Source organism: Syngnathus floridae, chromosome 22, assembly GCF_059516105.1.
Source record: "Syngnathus floridae isolate MCC-2025c chromosome 22, RoL_Sflo_1.0, whole genome shotgun sequence".
Classification (NCBI taxonomy): domain Eukaryota; kingdom Metazoa; phylum Chordata; class Actinopteri; order Syngnathiformes; family Syngnathidae; genus Syngnathus; species Syngnathus floridae.
In genome coordinates this window covers 7,264,585-7,283,876 of record NC_142434.1, presented here as the reverse complement: position 1 = coordinate 7,283,876, position 19,292 = coordinate 7,264,585, and the positions used below count along the sequence as shown (strand labels likewise).

At 42.3% G+C, this 19,292-nt stretch overlaps 1 protein-coding gene across 1 annotated transcript in view; it reads left to right on the top strand.

The window, feature by feature from the left end:
* Window positions 1–13,244, top strand: part of ipo8 (importin 8) — a 44,185-nt gene extending 30,941 nt beyond the window's left edge. The window contains exons 20-26 of the mRNA XM_088366826.1: window positions 220–317; window positions 1,056–1,151; window positions 1,232–1,452; window positions 3,013–3,218; window positions 10,763–10,981; window positions 11,083–11,212; window positions 11,770–13,244. Of these exons, the coding sequence (XP_088222952.1) occupies window positions 220–317; window positions 1,056–1,151; window positions 1,232–1,452; window positions 3,013–3,218; window positions 10,763–10,981; window positions 11,083–11,212; window position 11,770 (971 nt within the window). The 3' untranslated portion in view covers window positions 11,771–13,244. The remainder of the gene's footprint in view (window positions 1–219; window positions 318–1,055; window positions 1,152–1,231; window positions 1,453–3,012; window positions 3,219–10,762; window positions 10,982–11,082; window positions 11,213–11,769) is intronic.
* Window positions 13,245–19,292: the final 6,048 nt, after the last annotated feature.

Sequence of the window (19,292 nt, the reverse complement as noted above, 5' to 3'; positions counted from 1 at the left end):
GGGTCACACTTCCTTTTTGGCAAAAGAGAAATAAAATCCAGACGTGACTCCACAATGACCTTATGTAAAGACATCTTTACATGAGTCAAAAGAATAATTCTGAAAGAAAAACAAAATAACTCACTATTGACATAACTGAAGAATCAAAACAACAAGATGCAATTAGTGTATACACATTTTTCTTAAACCACACTACAACTTGATATATTTATGGTACAGATATGATGCCACTTTTGCATAACTACGTCACCGTGGATACAGACGTCTTCCTATCCAACCCCAAGAACTTGGAAATCCTCTACAGCATGTGCAAAAAGGTATATTTCTTACACTATGCAAAATGAACTGAACTGAGTTTCAGAGGTTTGTAGTAGGGCCCGACCCAGATGAATTATTTCAGGCCAATGCCCATATTTGAAAGAATATAAACATTACCAAATAATCAGACGATTAATTCTAAGAGTGTATACAGAATATATTAGATTTTTTTTCGTCACTTCAACAATTATATAAATTAAAGTTATAACGTTTGACTCTTTTATAATACTTTGCCCTTCAGTATTAGTTTAATTTTTAAACCAAGAGACATTTAGGGACAAAACCATGCATAGAAGGTAAAGAAAGCATTTGGAAATAAATATAAAGCAATTTACAGCAATTAGAAATTTAAAGCAAAACATGAGTTTAGAAAAACCTCCGCTGCTAAATGGTTATTGTACAGGTGGAATAACTTTAAAACCTTAGCAATCAAACGTAAACAAAAGCTGGACAAACGAAGCAGGCGTTGTCAGGCTCACATGATGCATGGCTAAAGTTGTCTCTGGTAGTTGACTGAGGAGACTTGAGGGTTTAATGAAGTCACAACCTCGCTCAGTGGACAACTATGTAAGAACACCATTCTGCACCACTCGTATGCCATTTAGCATCAGAGACTAAGTCTTGATTATTTTGAAAAGCGCAATAGTCGATCAATTTCATCAGCTGAACAATTAATCCGTTAGGGCCCTCGTTTGCAGTTTAATTTGACTGGTTGGTGAGTTTTGAATCTCTCGTAGGTGCTGACCACAGATTCAGGTGAAGAAGCAGAGTGTCACGCTGCCAAACTGCTGGAGGTGATCATATTACAATGTAAAGGCAGAGGGATTGACCAGGTCAGAAACAAATCTTTGCATCATGTGATTGTCATCATGTGACCCAACATAAAAAAATGCTCACTTTAATATATGTGCAGTGTATCCCTCTGTTCGTGGAGGCTGCGCTGGAGCGTTTGACGCGTGGCGTTAAGTCCAACAAGCTTCGGATCATGTGCCTGGAAGTGGCCATAGCTGGTCTTTACTATAGCCCGGCCATTCTTATGCACACTTTGGAAAACGCACACTTCTCCCAGAACCCACAGACGATTACTGCCCACTTCATCAACCAGTGGATGAACGACACTGAATACTTCCTTGGGTGAGAAACACCGCATACCAAACTGAGACTAGAACGATTCGATACAGGTACACATTACATGTACGAATGATTGTACATTTAATGAAGTTATTTATTTAAAGCTGATAGCTAGCTATTTTGCCTTGAAGACACAATTTTCTTAAACTAATCTCTCTTCTTCTCCTCTATTCTGGGATTGGGGTGCATTGAGGAATGTCTGCCATCTTGTGGTGAACACTGTTATTCCAACTAGTGATATCGGTAGCTTGGTCAGGGTTAGGATCGTTCCTTAAAGCCCAAGTATCACGGTAATAAATTCTACTGTTTTACGTTTTACTCATTCAGTTGTAGTCGATGTAAACTGGAACAGCAAATTTTCTGTCTGAAATCCTCGTCATCCTAGCATCGCAGGACCCTCTTTTACCCCTGTTCTGAGGAGCGGCTCAGAGTAAGCCGTTTTGGTGCGGTCTCTTTAAATGGAAATGAGATACTTCATACCCCACTCCCTTCAGGCCGCAAGACGTGTGCCTCCTTTTCCGGTCGGGCAGTTTTGTAGTTTCTTAGCTGAGGTAGAGTTTACTTGCAAACTTTTTGATTGATTGATTAAAAGTTGCCAACAGCAGAAGACATGTCCACACAACAATATAAAACACGTAACAAAATAAATCCCCTCATAGTATTGATGAACACGTCTTGTAAACAAGCACTGCAGTCAAGTTAAGCAGTAAGCTAATGCTAGTGTTAGCGAGAAGCTAACAAATGCATTGAACACATTATGTTCCCCAAGAATAATACAGCACCTTCGATGCTATCCATCTGACACAACTACTCAAAATACACCTACAAGAAGTCAAAACAGAACGCACAGTGCTAAAATCCGCAGAAAGACTGATGCTAATGCTCTGAAAATAAGGCCATCATAGACACGCAATAATATGAAAGTTAAATACAGTTAATTATTTTTGTGTCATTGGCTCCATCGTTTCCATAGATTGAAGGAACTGAACCCTCAATGAAATGAGGTCTTTCGGAGAATCCTTCTCTATATTGACAAGAGATTTCTGAAACTCTTATCCTTGAAGCGCTTTGCAAATACAAGCAGAACTTTGCCCACAGATGTTGGAAATTCATCCTGAAATTTTAAATTTAACCAGGCTTTTTTTTGAGGTTCTGAGGCTGGGGGACAGTGTAATGAGTTGTGTGAGCAATCTCTCCATTTTGGCATCCTTGAGTTGTTTGGATGACAAAAGTCTCTCCGAGTAATAGGGATGGCGGATTTGCAAAACCATTTGGCCACACCCATCACCTTGTTTGGTATTGCTGCCCTAAAGACATTGACGTAATAGATAAAGATGCGTGATAGGAAATGGATAAAACTGAAAGGAGTAAAACAATATCCCCCAAACACATTATAAAAGTATCTCTGCAACATCCGGAGGGATACATTACATTTTTCTACAATTCTGAAGACTCCAAGTGCACATTAAAATGTATTTAATAAAAGTTAAATTTCCATGATATGATATTTTTCGATATATAGAGATAGTAGGTTCACCGTTAGCGTTTCTGCTTCACTCGTAGGATCCATGACCGTAAGATGTGCATCATTGGCCTGACAGTGCTGATGGAGCTTCCGAGCCGTCCAGTGGCTCTGGAGGCCGTTGCCACTCAAATCCTTCCTTCTGTACTGCTCCTCTTCTTGGGCCTCAAGCACCTTTCTGCTTCCCATCACATCAACAAACCTGACCTGCTGGCAAACACGAGGACTTTGGATGAAGATAAAAATGGTGAGTGGTCCACTGGCATTTATTGACCAACAACTGCATCCAATGCAATTTTCAACACCACTAATCCTGTTGTTTTATTTGTTGCTATGTCTACATCAAAATGTGACTAAATGTGAACCTGGTCCATGACGCAATGTAGGTTGGAGATCATAACTATGAAGCAAACGTGGGCAAAATACACCCCACAGGCCACAACTGGCTTATCCACTGCCTCTATTCAAAATAGAATATGGGGGGGGAAAAATTGCAAATATGCAGAGATGGTGACAAAGTCTCTCGTCAAATTTTGAGGAGGTCCCAAGTTATTTTTGGGGGAAAAAAAATCAAGCAAGTCAGGTCAAGTCACTACCAAATTGTAAGCAAGTTGAATTAATTCTTTGCACGTCTTAAGTCAAGTCATATAATCTTGCTGAGTCGTAACATAGTGGAGCAATTATAAAATCTGTTTGCATGAGTGTTTACAGCTATCAACATCATGAGCATTGGGCAGGCCACACGTGTGAACTGACAAATAGTTGATTTCTGATAATATTAAATTTACCAAATTGTGACAGGAGGTTTCAGCCCAACGGAAGCAATATGTAACACACTTACTACTAATAATAACAATACATTGAATTTGTAAGCACCTTTTGAGACCCAAACCCTAATCGACAAAATAATTGACAGATTAATCGATAATTAAAATAATCTTGATTTGCAGCCAGAACAATTTTAAACACAGTTTCTCACTTTGAACAAGATTTGCTCAAGAGCAATAAGTTGGATTTTGACTCTGCTATTTGGCTCTTGAACTTGGATTTGCGTGGCACACTTTATCACAATGCTTGATGATTCCATCTGGTCTTTAACCTGTCAGGTTGGTTAGTAGTACGTTTTTAGTTGAATATTATTATCACTAAGACTGTTTAGATTTTTAATTTTGAGCCACAGCAAATTAACAAAGTCCACAAAGTTATTTTAATTCAATTATTTTAATTATTGTTATTAGTATATTGATTATTTGATTTTAATAATTGTTCATTTTAATTTCACCTTCTTGAGGATACAATATACAATGTAACCTGGAATGTTTCACTTTATACATAAATTAGCTCAAGATAGAGCTATCAAACTTAATTGATTAATCGACAAGCAATCGATAATCGAATTAATTACTATTTCAATGATAGGGTAACTATTTAGAATATTTTTCAACTTAGAATATCAGCCTCTAACCTTTGTCTTCATTCATAAAAAACAAACTGATTATCTTTTGTGTTTAATCAAAGCAAGAACATTTGCAACTGTCTGCTTTTACTACAGAAAACAATAACCGCACCAATAACTGAACCTCAAAAAGCCTGGCGAGTACAACGTTAATCCCTCGTGCGTGATAATTGTTTGCTTGTATTCATCACTAAACAATACCAAATAAACAACAATGAATGGAGGTACCATATTTTCCGCACAATTAGGCGCATTTAAAAACTTAAAATTTACTCAAAAAACCACAGTGCGCCTATGCAGAGCGCCTTATATATGGATCAATAGATGAATTTGTTGATCCATACTGGTTGTACACAGTGCTCTGCGAAAATGTTTCAGTACGTTTTACAAACCGGATTGGGTTGAAGTTGGGAAATTGTGTAAAATGGAAATAAAAACAAAATACAATGATTTGAAAATCCTTTTCAACCTATATTCAATTGCATACGACTACAAAGACAACATATTTAATGCTCAAACTCATCAACTTTATTTTATTTTTCAAAAAATAATTAACTTTGAATTTCATGGCTGTAACACGTACAGTAGAAGTTGGGAAAGGGCATGTTTACCACTTCGTTACATCACCTTTCCTTTTGATGACATTCAATAAACGTTTTGGAAGAGAGGAGAATAATTCTCTTAGCTTCTCATGTGGAATTCTTTCCCATTCTTGCTTGATGAACAGCTTCAGATGTTCAACAGACCTGGGTCTTCCTTGTCGTATTTTACGCTTCACAATGTGCCACACATTTTCAATGGGAAACAGGTCTGGACTGCAAGTGGGCCAGGGAAGAACCTGGACTCTTTTATTTCGAAGACACGCTGTTGTAACACGTGCAGAATGTGGCTTGGCATTATGTTGCTGAAATAAGCAGCGGCGTCCATGAAAAAGACGTCGCTTGGATGGCAGCATATGTTGTCTATATGTACTTTTCAGCATTTATGTTGCCTTCACAGAAATGTAAGTCACCCATGCCATGAGAACGAATGCACCCCCATACCATCAGACATGCTGGCTTTTGAACTTTGCGTTGATAACAGTCTGGATGGTCCACTTCCTCTTTGGTCCGGAGGACATGACGTCTAGTGTTTCCAAAAACAATTAGAAAAGTGGACTCATCAGACCACAAAACACTTTTCCATTGTGCATCGGTCCATTTTACATGAGCTCGGGCCCAGAGAACCAGGCGGCGTTTCTGAATGTTGTTCATAAACGGCTTTTGCTTTGCGTGGTAGAGTTTTAACACGCACTTACTGATGTAGTGATGAACTGTATTTACTGACAGTGGTTTTCTGAAGTTTTCCTGAGCCCATTTGGTGATATCCTTTACACACTCATGTCGGTTTTTAAGGCAGTGCCGTCTGAGGGATCGAAGGTCACGGTCATTCAGTCTTGATTTCCGGCCGTGACGCTTACGTGTAATGATTTCACCAGATTCTCTGAACCTTTTGATGATATTATGGACCGTAGATGTTGAAAACCCTAAATTCCTTGCAATTTTGCTTTGAGAAATGTTGTTCTTAAACTGTTCAACTATTTTGTCACGCAGTTTTGGACTAAGTGGTGAGCCCCGCCCCATCCTTGCTTGTGAATGACTGAGCATGTTTGGGGAGGCTCCTTTTATACGCAATCATGGTACCTAATTAGCCTGGTCACATGTGGGATGTTCCAAATAGGTGTTTGATGAGCTTTTCTCAGCTTTCTCAGTATTTTTTGCCATCTTTCCCAACTTCTACCGGAAGTGTTGCAGCCATGAAATTTGAAGTTAATTATTATTTGGCAAAAAACAATTACGTTTATCAGTTTGAACATTAAATATGTTCTCTTAAAAAGTTCTCTTTGTAGTGCATTTAATTGAATATGAGTTCATCCATCTCCATCCATCTTCTTCCGCTTATCCGGGGTCGGGTCGCGGGGGCATCAGCTTTAGGAGGGACTCCCAGACTTCACTCTCCCCAGCCACTTCATCCAGCTCATCCCAGGGGATCCCAAGGCGTTCCCAGGCCAGCTGAGAGACATAGTCTCTCCAGCGCGTCCTGGGTCATCCCCGGGGTCTCCTACCGGTGGGACATGCCCGGAACACCTCCCCAGGGAGGCGTCCAGGAGGCATCCTGATAAGATGCCCGAGCCACCTCATCTGGCTCCTCTCAACGTGGAGGAGTAGCGACTCTGCTCCGAGTCTCTCGCGGATGACCGAGCTTCTCACCCTATCTCTAAGGGAGAGCCCAGACATCCTGCGGAGAAAACTCATTTCGGCCGCTTGTATCCGGGATCTCGTTCTTTCTGTCACAACCCATAGCTCGTGACCATAGGTGAGGGTAGGAGCGTAAATCAACCGGTAAATTGAGAGCTTTGCCTTTTGGCTCAGCTCTCTCCACCACAACGGACCAGTACAGGGTCCGCATTACTGCCGACGCACCGATCCGCCTGTCGATCTCATGCTCTATCCTCCCCTCACTCGTGAACAAGACTCCAAGATACTTGAACTCCTCCACTTGGGGCAGGATCTCATCCCTGATCCGGAGAGGGCATTCCACCCTTTTCCGATCGAGGACCATGGACTCGGATTTGGAGGTGCTGACCCTCATCCCGACCGCTTCACACTCGGCTGCGAACTGTTCCAGCGAGAGCTGGAGATCACGGCCTGAAGAAGCCAACAGCACCACGTCATCTGCAAAAAGCAGAGACGCGATGCTGAGGTCCCCAAACCGGACTGCCTCAACGCCTTGGCTGCGCCTAGAAATTCTGTCCATAAAAATTATGAACAGAATCGGTGACAAAGGGCAGCCTTGGCGGAGTCCAACCCTCACTGGGAATGAATCCGACTTACTGCCGGAAATGCGGACCAGACTCTGGCATCGGTGATACAGGGACCGAACCGCCCTATCAGTTGGCTTGGCACCCCGTACTCCCGAAGCACTCGCCACAGAACCTCCCGAGGGACACGGTCGAACGCCTTCTCCAAGTCCACAAAACACATGTGGACTGGTTTGGCAAACTCCCATGCACCCTCGAGGATCCTGCCGAGGGTGTAGAGCTGGTCCACTGTTCCACGGCCAGGACGAAAGCCACACTGCTCCTCCTGAATCCGAGGTTCGACCTCCCGACGGACCCTCCTCTCCAGCACCCCTGAATAGCCCTTACCGGGGAGGCTGAGGACTGTGATTCCCCTGTAATTGGAACACACCCCCCGGTCCTCCTTTTTAAAGAGGGGAACCACCACCCGAGTCTGCCAATCCAGAGGCACTGTCCCTGATGTCCACGCAATGTTGTAGAGGCATGTCAGCCATGACAGCCCCACAACATCCAGAGCCTTTAAGAACTCCGGACGGATCTCATCCACCCCCGGGGCCTTGCCACCAAGGAGTTTTTTAACTACCTCAGTGACTTCGACCCCAGAGATTGGAGAATCCGCCTCAGAGTCTCCAGGCCCTGATTCCTCAATGGAAGGCATGTAGGTGGAATTGAGGAGGTCTTCGAAGTATTCTCCCCACCGACTCACGACGTCCCGAGTCGAGGTCAGCAGCACGCCATCCCCACTTTCAACAGTGTTGACGTTGCACTGCTTCCCCCTCCTGAGACGCCGAAAAGTGGACCAAAATTTCCTAGAAGCCGTCCGGAAGTCATTCTCCATGGCCTCACCAAACTCCTCCCACGCCCGGGTTTTTGCCTCAGCAACCGCCGAAGCCACGTTCCGCTTGGCCATCCGGTACCTGTCAGCTGCCTCCGGAGTCCCGCAGGCCAAAACGGCCCGATAGGACTCCTTCTTCAGCTTGACGGCATCCCTTACCGCCGGTGTCCACCAGCGGGTTCGGGGATTGCCGCCACGACAGGCACCAACGACCTTGCGGCCACAGCTGCAGTCGGCCGCCCCAACAATGGAGGCGCGGAACATGGTCCACTCAGACTCAATGTCCCCCGCCTCCCCCGGGACGTGGGAAAAGCTCTGCCGGAGGTGGGAGTTGAAGCTCTTCCTGACAGGAGATTCTGCCAGATGTTCCCAGCAGACCCTCACAGAGCGTTTGGGTCTGCCGGGTCGGACCGGCATCTTCCCCCACCATCGGAGCCAACCCACCGCCAGGTGGTGATCAGTTGACAGCTCCGCTCCTCTCTTCAAGTGTCCGAAACATGCGGCCGCAAATCCGATGACACGACTACAAAGTCGATCATCGAACTGCGGCCTAGGGTGTCCTGGTGCCAAGTGCACACATGGACACCCTTATGTTTGAACATGGTGTTCATTATTGAAAATCACGCCTTTCCAGGTCTCACTGTCATTGCCCACGTGAGCATTGAAGTCACTCAGTAGAACGATGGAGTCCCCAGAAGTAGCGCTCTCCAGCACTTCCTCCAGGGACTCCAAGAAGGGTGGGCACTCTGAGCTGCCGTTTGGTCCATAGACACAAACAACAGTCAGGACCCGTCCCCCCACCCGAAGGCGGAGGGAGGCTACCCTCTTTCACCGGGGTGAACCCCAATGTGCAGGCGCCCAGCCGGGGGGCAATAAGTATACCCACACCTGCTCGACGCCTCTCACCGTGGGCAACTCCAGAGTGGAAGAGAGTCCAGCCCCTCTCGAGAGGGCTTGTACCGGAACCCAAACTGGTCGTGGAGGCTAGTCCGACTATATCTAGTCGGAATTTTTCTGCCTCGCACACCAGCTCGGGCTCCTTTCCAGCCAGAGAGGTGACATTCCATGTCCCAGGAGCCAGCTTCTGCAGCCGGGGATCAGACCGCCAAGGTCCCTGCCTTTGGCCGCCGCCCAGCTCACACTGCACCCGACTCCTTTGGCCCCTCCCACAGGTGGTGAGCCCATAGGAAGGGGGACCCACGTTTCCTTTTCGGGCTGTGCCCGACCGGGCCCCATGGGCAAAGGCCCGGCCACCAGACGCTCGCCTTCGAGCCCCACCTCCAGGTGAATTACAGTTTCTGGCGGATCAAGAGCGCATCTCTCTAGCAGCCATTAAGAAGACCACGCTGGACAAAGTATGAGTTGAGAAGGATTTTCAAATCGTTGTATTTTGGTTTTATTCACATTTTACACAATTTCCCAACTTCAACCGAATCCGGTTTATAGTACGACTAGTAAATTTCAAGGTCGCATCGCTTCCCAGCATTACGGCAACCGTGGTCAGGGGCCGTCACTGAATGGCTGTTGTACCCGCGAGGCTATTTCATTTCAAAATAGGCTGTTCCGTTAATGTTTTCGAGTACGTTTATGGATCAATATCCAACGGAATCATTAATAAGCAGCACCAATGTGTTAAATCAGCCTTTAGTCGGTTCCAATCACTTTTATGGGAGAGAGTTTGAGAAACGTGATTGTTTACAGGGGGCTGCCGCGACACTTTGCTGAGGCTCATGGGAATCTGCGAGCTGAGGCTCATGGGAGTTTGCGGGTGGCTAATGCTGTAATGATAGCTGCTACACGCACGAGGCTATTTCATTTCAAAATAGGCTGCTCCGTTAATGTTTCGAGTAAATTGACGGATCGATATGGAAGGGAAACATAGGTAAGCAGTACCAATGTGTTAGATTGAACTTTAGTCAGTTCCGATCATTTTATAGGAGATAGTTTGAGAAACGCAATTTAGAGGTGGCTGCCGACACTTTGCTGAGGCTCATGGGAGTTTGCGTGTGGCTCATGCTATAATGATAGCTGCTATATGCACGAGGCTATTTTATTTCAAAATAGACTGCTCCATTGTTTCGAGTAAATCTACGGCTCGATATGGAAGGGAAAGATTAGTAAGCAGTAACAATGTGTTAGATCGAACTTTAGTCAGTTCCGATCGTTTTATAGGAGATAGTTTGAGAAACGCGATTGTTTACAGAGGGCTCATTGGTTATTGACTAGTGGATGCATACCGCAACCCTAGTCAACCTCAGTTTGTTGCAGTATACCTTCTATTTTATGCGCCTTATAATCCAGTGCACCTTATGGTGCAAAAAATACGGTAAATAGTTTTGTAATACATTTCCATGCAAAATACAATTGTTTCTGACTATTCGATTAATCAATTGAATAATTGATAGAATAATCGACTCTAAAAAATATTCAATAGTGACAGCCCTATCCCAAGAGCGCGGCGATTGGATGAACCAGGAGGTCACACTGGAACTCAGGACACCATCAAAAGAACCGCAAGTTCTTAACTTAACAATAAGGAATCAATTGGACAAAAACGGCATCAATGTCAACATTCCAATTAAGATGAACCGCTCGCTGACCAAAAAGAACATAAAGTCTCTTCAGTTTCATATCACATGTCTTTATGTTCTTTATGTGCAGAGGAGATTCCCAGTGATGAGGATGAGGTGAATGAAAAATGCAGTATGATGCCGCAGGAGTCTAGTGTGCCAATGGGCCTAGGAAACGAGAGTAATGATGAAGATGACTACTGGGATGATGATGATTGCTTTGAAGGAACGCCTCTCGAAGAATACAGCACACCGCTTGACTATGACAATGGAGAAGATGAATATCTGTTCTTTGCATCTGCCCTGCTAAGTAAGTCAACTGTTGAGAAAGCTGCTTTTTAGCTGAATATTTTTTTTAACTTGCAGTTAATATTTCAAAATGTAACCTATACTGTGTCTGCATTCTGATAGGAATCCAGAATACAGATGTGGCTTGGTACCAGTGTTTGACTGCACCCCTCAGTGATGACCAGAAAACACAGCTCCAAGAGATTTACAGCATCTCTCAGCAAAGGAGGAGTACCGCATCCAAAGGCCAGTGGTAAGGAACAACATCTTGAGCCAAGCTTCGCTAAATTAATTCACCTTTAATGCACGCAGGAGCGAATACATTCAACGAGGGCTGCAACCACTATTTTAATAATCGATCAATGAATCAGATTTTTATTTCAATGTTTTCATTTACAAATTATCCAAAACAAAACATTTTTTAAATCGACGGTGCAAAAAAATGCACCAACATGATTTTTTTTCATAAGATTCACAATTCATTTACTGATTTGGTCAGTAACACAACGCAAAAGTAGCTAAATCATGGATCCTTGCTTTCCAAAGTTTAATGAGACGTTTGTAAATGTGTAGTTTTAATCCAACACGATATTGATTGTCATGAGGCTGAATATTGGAGGATTTGGACAGTAGTAGTTTTCAAAACGATTGATCAATTATCACAAATAATTATCAATTAATTTCGATTATGTATTAGTTGTCGATTAATTGGTGCGCCACAACATTCAAGTATAGAATGGCACTTGAGAAGTAACTGATGTCATTTTTGTTTGTTCTCTGCAGCTAAATATCTTTTTTTTTCCTTTTTAGAGTGTCAATGAGGATTCTAAAGAAGATATATGAACTGACTAAATGAATTGGAACTTTGACTCAAGATCCTGTCAGGCTGTCTTTTTTTTTTCCCATTTGAGACATTGTGCAATTCTTATAGTCCCTACTATAGTATCCACTAGGACAGACTGTTTTTAAATTTCTTGACATAAAAAGTAATGGTGAAAATTCTTACTGTTAGTAAACTGCAACGTGTGCCTGTTAGTGGTTCTTTAAGAAAAAACAGATACCGTATTGGCCCGAATATAAGACGACCCCGATTATAAGACGACCCCCTCTTTTTCAAGACTCAAGTTTGAAAAAAGACATTTTGAACACCAAATTTAATTTTTATACAGAAAATAATTACATCTGAAACAAATGATTATAACAATATATTCGAGAGAAAAAGCATGTTATTTTGCCTCATTCAAATCATGCAAAAACTGTATCACATCTTAATATCCGAACATTTAAATACGTAAACTAAAGTGCAATCACATTTGTAAATGTATAGCTTTTGAAATGTAAATAAACCAATCTACTGTGATAAAACAATAAAATTGCAATAACTGCATTAACCATCAAAGTGAAGTCTTGAAACTAATTTGAATAAGGAAAAACTTTGCAATAAAATAATGCAAACTGCTACTGCTATTGTTGGGGAGCCTGACGACTCGGATGGTTATGCTCTTTTCACCCCCAGGTGTCGGTCAGAACACAGGAGGGAAGACGTGGTTCAGTTTTGATTGCTTTACTGAATTATTGGCAAAAAAATAATAATGAATAACCATAAATTAAATACTCTCGGCAACACACCAAACATAAGTCATCGAGCAAGACAACAAATTACATTTGCTAGCGACCGTTAGTCGCCGTCCCGCTGTGTAACAGCTACTTGTACGATGCGAGGCAAACTTAAAGGAGCCCGCCGGAGCTGTCAATCAAACGGCGCACACGAAGCAAACCGCGATCGGACAAACGGCACAACAGTGGATAGTAGTAACAATAAAATGTATATACTCATTTTGTGACAAAGACGCACACAATCACAGCAACATACTCCGTCGATATCAGCAACCTTTAACTTACCGCTGCGCACAAGTGAAAATAGGTATAATGTCTAGACCCCGAATGTAAGACGACCCCCACTTTTTCAGTCTTATTTCAATGCAAAAAACATTGTCTTATATTCAGGCCAAAACGGTATGTGTTTTGTGTAATATGTGTAATATAATCTCTAATTCACTGTCGTAGCAAAGAATTTCATCAGATAGAATTTGAGCTATGCATTTTTTTGTCCAGGTGCTGGGTTTAGAAAAAGCTCAATTGTCATTTACTTTTGATATACTGTCTACAATCCAACAATTGTGTCACGAGTAAGAAAAAAAAGCTTGGCTAGGATTTCCTTGTTTTATGCACTGAAAAGTTTTACTGAAACAATTTTAGAATCATAAAAATCATAACATCTCACAGCTTGGTTTTGGTTTTCTTTCCATTTTGAATTGTTTAAATGGTTGGCAGTCTATAATGTCAACGTGAATAAAAACGAGGGGGTTTGATTTTCCCCTAAAGGCCCACTCGACATCCCTCTAGGACAGATGTGTCAAACTTTTTTTTCTCGGGTTGCATTGTAGGCATAGTTTCCTTCGGAAGGCCATTATGATTGTCAACCCAAATAAATGTATGAACGCCACATTTTATATACAGTACAAGCTACTAAACAAACTGACAAATAACTCGTTTTAAATCAAACGAGTAAAAAATATTCAAATATTTTAAAAAGATGATAAAAGATAAAAGGAAGACAATTTACAATTCTAGTAAGGATACATGAAATTGATGCACGATTTGTCTTCACGGGCCACAGAAAATGATGTGGCTGGCCGTATCTGGCCCCCAGGCCTTGAATTTGCGCACTTGGACGATTGTCTTGGGGTGTTGCCTTCTCTGGAGAGGGATCATGTGCGCAGGAGAGAACATGATGGCTGAACATGACAGGAGCCTGGGCGAAATGACAGAGAGAGAAAGTAAAGCGCCCTCGAGACAAGACTCTACCAGCCTGACAGGGATTTAGGTGCTTGACAGATTCTGTGATTATTTTGTTCTGTTACTACTAGAAAGGGGATCTCAACTCCCTCAAGTAGTGATGAAAAATGAAGCTTCAAATTTGCATCATGAACCAGTACTACCGTAATTTCCGGACTATAAGTCACGGTTTTTTTCATAGTTTGGGTGGGGGGGCGACTTATACTCAGGAGCGACTTATATATGTTTTTTTTCACAAATTTTTACTTGATCATTAAGACATCACTTAAAAGTATAGTTGACCACTTCCCATGTTATTTTTAGTATAGTTGATCACTTAACATGCTTTTATATCTTTATCTTGAACATATTCAAAACATAAAAAATAGAGAAAACATCAAATAAAGCAATTAACACTTTAAAGCACCATATCCAAGTCCACTGTCTGTTTGCTCCTCTTATATTTATTATTATTTGTTTATTTATCATTTATTCAACACTTATTTATTCATTGTTTATGCCTTCTTGGGTTTTTTTGTGTTGCTTGTATGCATATGTGTACTACTTTATCTCACCGAGGGATAGTGGGAACGTAATTTCAATCTCTTTGTGTGTCTTGGTATATGAAAAAAAAATCGACAATAAAGCAGACTTTGTCTTTGATGAAACAACCAAATAAACAAATCAAAAAACTACATCTGAAAAAAAATATATTTTCAGACGAAACTGGATGAGGGCGCTTTAAATTTCACCGTTGGCCGTGACTCATCAACTGGGTGGGCTTGAGAAAAATGGCACCAAAAAGAAAGTCATATTCTGCAAGTTACAAACTTCAAGTTGTAAAATATGCAGCTGAAAACAGTAATCGAGCAGCAGAAAGAAGGTTTGGAGAACCGTGATGTACCAATGGATTACTATTTCAAGTGACGTCAGTGGCACCGCGCGGCGCGACCCACTTAAGGACTACCGGCATCATTAGCGGTGATCATTTCTAAGTGACACGGAGGACAAAGAGTTTAAAGGAATTAAGGATTTGGAGTGACATAGAAGGTTTGAAAAACTATTATGGCTTTTACGCACGCCCGGTCCTACTCTACTGAGTCGGGGGCCGGCGCTCGGCCGAGTGGCTGTCCGCGAACGGTGCATGGGGCTCGGACATAGCCATTACGCACGCCCGGTCCTCTGCCATGGAGCTCTTGTGTCTGGAAGTCCACGCCGCCACACGCTTGGTTTGTTTTGTGGAATAAAGAGCCGTTTACCAAACCCACGTCTATCCTTGTACTTTGTTAACGCTACAATATAGTTATATACTAGATCTGTGGAATAAAGACGAGGCTGACGTCAGGGCGCACGCGCGGCGATGTTGACAAAGGACGAGGAATTTGATCGATGGATTTAATGGATTTAAAGTGCACGGATGGTTTGATAATATCATTGCTTATATTATAGTTATTTGAAATATAGTTTATCTATCGTTATATGAGCCTGTGGAATATTTTGAAGTGCAAGCGCCCTCAGCCGCACGCAGCCATTGTTGACAAAGAACGATCGATAGATTTAATGAATTGGAGTGACACCGATGGTTTTATAAACATGTTATTTATGTAATGGTTGTCCTAAATCACTCTATATGTTACATCAGGCCTGTTCTCAGCTCCTCATTTGTGTTTGTCACGTTAGCATACCTATCGTTTAGCCTGTTGCTATCGTATCGAATGATCGATGGATTTAATGAATTGGAGTGACACCGATGGTTTTATAAACATGTTATTCATGTAATAGTTGTCCTTAATCACTCTATATGTTACATCAGGCCCGTTCTCAGCTCTTTGTTTGTGTTTGTCACGTTAGCATACCTATCGTTTAGCCTCTTGTTGCTATCGTTTAGCCTGTTGTTGCTCGTTCATGACTGTTTTTGGTGTGGGATTTTGTCGAGTAAATTGCCCCCCAAAATGCGACTTATACTCCCGAGCGACTTATATATGTTTTTTTTTCACTTTTTGGGGCATTTTATGGCTGGTGCGACTTATACTCCGGAGCGACTTATAGTCCGGAAAATACAGTAGTTGCTATTACCTGTAGATAGCAGTCTCTGTTCTACATTGGGCTGAAATTACACTGACTTGCCATTTCTTAAACCCCTTTATTTAAACCGACAGTTTTATCTAGAGTAGTATAAAAATACAAGTGTTTCACGAAGCAAATTGGATGTTTTATTTTTCCACACTTCCCTTCAACCAATGTTTCCACTCTTCTTCATATGGAGGAGATTGTTCTTTGAAGGTGCAGATGTTATATTTGGTGGCAAGTGTCAGTCAGCCAGCTGATCAGAGCGTCATCTATGGAGGTCAGACCATTTGCCCCGCCAGGATGGCGGTAGATGGGGCAAGATGGTCTGCTGTCTGTTCCTCTGTGCCACACTCGCATGCCGCAGTAGGCGCAAAACCCCATTTGTGCATGGTTGAGCGGAAACGTATTCCTGTTGGTGTTGTGCTTATTGACCTGGCTATTAAACAGGTGTGAGAACTACAACACCAAGCAGGTATGCAGTACTCAGCGGCAGAATGGACCAAGGCTAGAGTGGAGTGTCTTACCGTCAGCTCCCCAGCTTGAACCAGCCAATCTTCGCAGGAGCCTGACGCGTGTGGTGAGCTTTTTGCACAGTGATGCTAGGTGACGGCGGTACTTGAGTGCTCTGTCGAGTTTAATGCATCTAGGCTCGTCAGGTAGAGAACATCCATTAAGGTGTACGTTAAGCTCATGTTTTGCCTCCTTGTTGTAAAGATAGAAGGCAGCCGTCACGGTTTTGGTGGTACTGAGCTTCAGCTTCCACTCCTGAAGGGCGGCCATCACAGCCAATTGTTCATGGTTGCCTGCTTCAGATTGATTTACAAACCTTAATAACGTGGCTATGATTCAGAATGAAATCGCAGATTTAAAAAAAAAAGCGGCGTAGATGTTGTTTTGTTGGATTTGGTCCACAATTTGGGAAGCACCCAATCCGCGCCTCACGGCAAAAGCCATACCCAATCACATGTTATCCAATTTACTCACTGCGTGCTCATTTTATTTCTTCAGTTTTAGGAAAAGGCTAAGACACCGAAACAAAATTTAGACTTACACAGGTTGGTTGATTTCAATCACAAGTCTTGTTAAGAAAGCTGTTTTCAAGAAAGTACAATACAGCGCTGGGCCTTTCGTGCGACCATGCTCAAGAGCAGAAAGTCTCCATTCAGAAAAGGCAACGTTCAAGGTTCTTTGCTCAGCTTATATTCAGTTGCACATGCCGGTGTGGGCCGAGTTTGATGGGTGATGAGTCTTTGGGGTGGGGCAAGTTCGCAGGAGAGTTTGATTCCATGGGAGTGGGTGCTGGTTCGGTGAGAGCTGGTTCCGTGGGGTTGGGTGCTGATTATGGGCGATTCGATGTGTGTGGGGGCTGTTGTTTTCCTTTCCGTCTTTCAGCCTTGACGATCATCTTTGGCCAGGTTCTTGGTTGTCTCCTTCTGGCATCTCTACCGGTTTTATCTCCAAGTGTCCTTCCTGTAAACAATTTTTGCACATACATCAACTTCGCCCACTGTCGCATGCCGCCCATTCATCATTCTTTCAATTTTGTCCTTTTTTACGGAATTATGTGAGTTTTTGGCTGTGACATCATCAATTTATTAATGTTCCCTGACTATGCAAAGTTGGTACTCACCACTTAACATGTTTTTGTCTGTTTGTTCTTTTGATACTCCATGTACTTGCTTACGTCATTGTTGAGATGAGTTGCAAGCCGCACCCTCTCTGCCTGGGTGTGTCTCAGCCACACAGAAGGAGGCAGGCTGTTGAGAGCACCAGGTGGGGTTAATTAAGAGGGAGAGGTTTGGAGCTCACGGTACCCTGCTATGATTTGGACAAGGCAGCATTTCCAAAGGGCAGGACTGCAGCGGAAAGCTTGGTAAACGAAACAAAAGAAGGAGCCGGTGAGCCTTTGGACATTTGAATATGGGGCTACAGCTCACATCTGGGTGGCTTTGGTGGAAATTAATATGTGGATTATGCTGCTTATTAATTGTAAAATTGATATGGGTTATGGTTATGCTAATCATTATAGTGAAATTGTGGTAAATTATGTGGTGTATTTTAAAAAGTAAAAGCTAAAAAAGAAATCGGGAAAAATGTTTGTGTGTACTTACCAGGGTTGAATGCTGTTTGGCTAAGTCATCCTGACTTAGTATTTAAAAATTAAGTATTTGATTTTGGGTTATATTGCTTAATTATGGTTTAGAGTTTGACCATCTATTTGTGTTTATTTTAAGGTTTTTCACCTGTGTTTGGCTGTGTTTGGTTGAAGATAATCAAAAATAAAACAAAGACAAGGAAGAAAAACCAGTCATGATCACTGAGTGAAGTCCAGTTCAAGTCCTTTTGTCCAAGCGCCTTTCAAGTGGGGAGCTGCAGTTTAACCCCACAAAAGTGTGGGCCACTTGACAGTCATCATATTCTTAGTTTAATCATGCTTCCAACCATATATTTTCTTTGTTAGGCAAAACATTTCCCTCTGTTCAGAACATTCAGTAGTAATGGAAAACTGGCGTCTAGCATTCGTCAAAACATAAGATATAATCAAGTACTGAACATTTTTAGATGACTTTGGCAGTGTCCGTTATTTAGAAAATCATCAGGCATGCATTAAACAGTTCCTTAAGGGTCATTAAGCTATTCAGGCAATATATCAAACATTTGTTATTTCAAAGTGCTCAGAAATACATATCAGATCATAAAAGTTATGAAAACCTTTGTCATTACCCCCCTATCAAAAATGTTTAGTTATGTCTTCTTTATTGATTTGGTGTGTAGGTATAATTATATGCTTAAAATGTTTCTTTTATTGGTTTAATATGTGAATATACTTGTCTGCTTATGTACTTTATTCAATGAGGTTTGAGCATATCTGTTTTTGTAGCTAGGCAGGACTTTTTGTATTTCGACCCCATTCCTTCACTTGTCATTTACAATATCTTTCAGAGAGTAATAGTTTGTGTCACGTCTACAGGTTCATAACATCAACAGTATTAACATGGCCACTTCGTAGCTTGCTTTTGTAATATTTACTTTTGACTCACAGCCCCGCATGAAGAATCGCTGTTGTGATGCCAGTTCAGCTTGGAGCTGCTTCACTTTGTCAGCGCGGTCACTCCCTGTTAGCTTCTCGTATGTGTTAGCATGTTTAGTCTGATAGTCTCTCTTTAGGTTGAAATCCTTAAACAAGACAACCGTCTCTTTACTAATTAGACAAACACAATTGCCTTGATCTTCAGTGAAGAAGTATCGTAATTCACATTTCTCTTGAAAGCGACGGCCCTCAACATCAACTCGCCTCGTTTTCTTTGCAGTCGCCATGGCAGAAATGAGGAGAGAGGGGTGGTGCAGTTTCAAGTTTCGTGAATTTTTTTATTCAGTTTGACAGTGCAGGCTGGCTATAAATAATATGGCCTGCCTGCATAGTA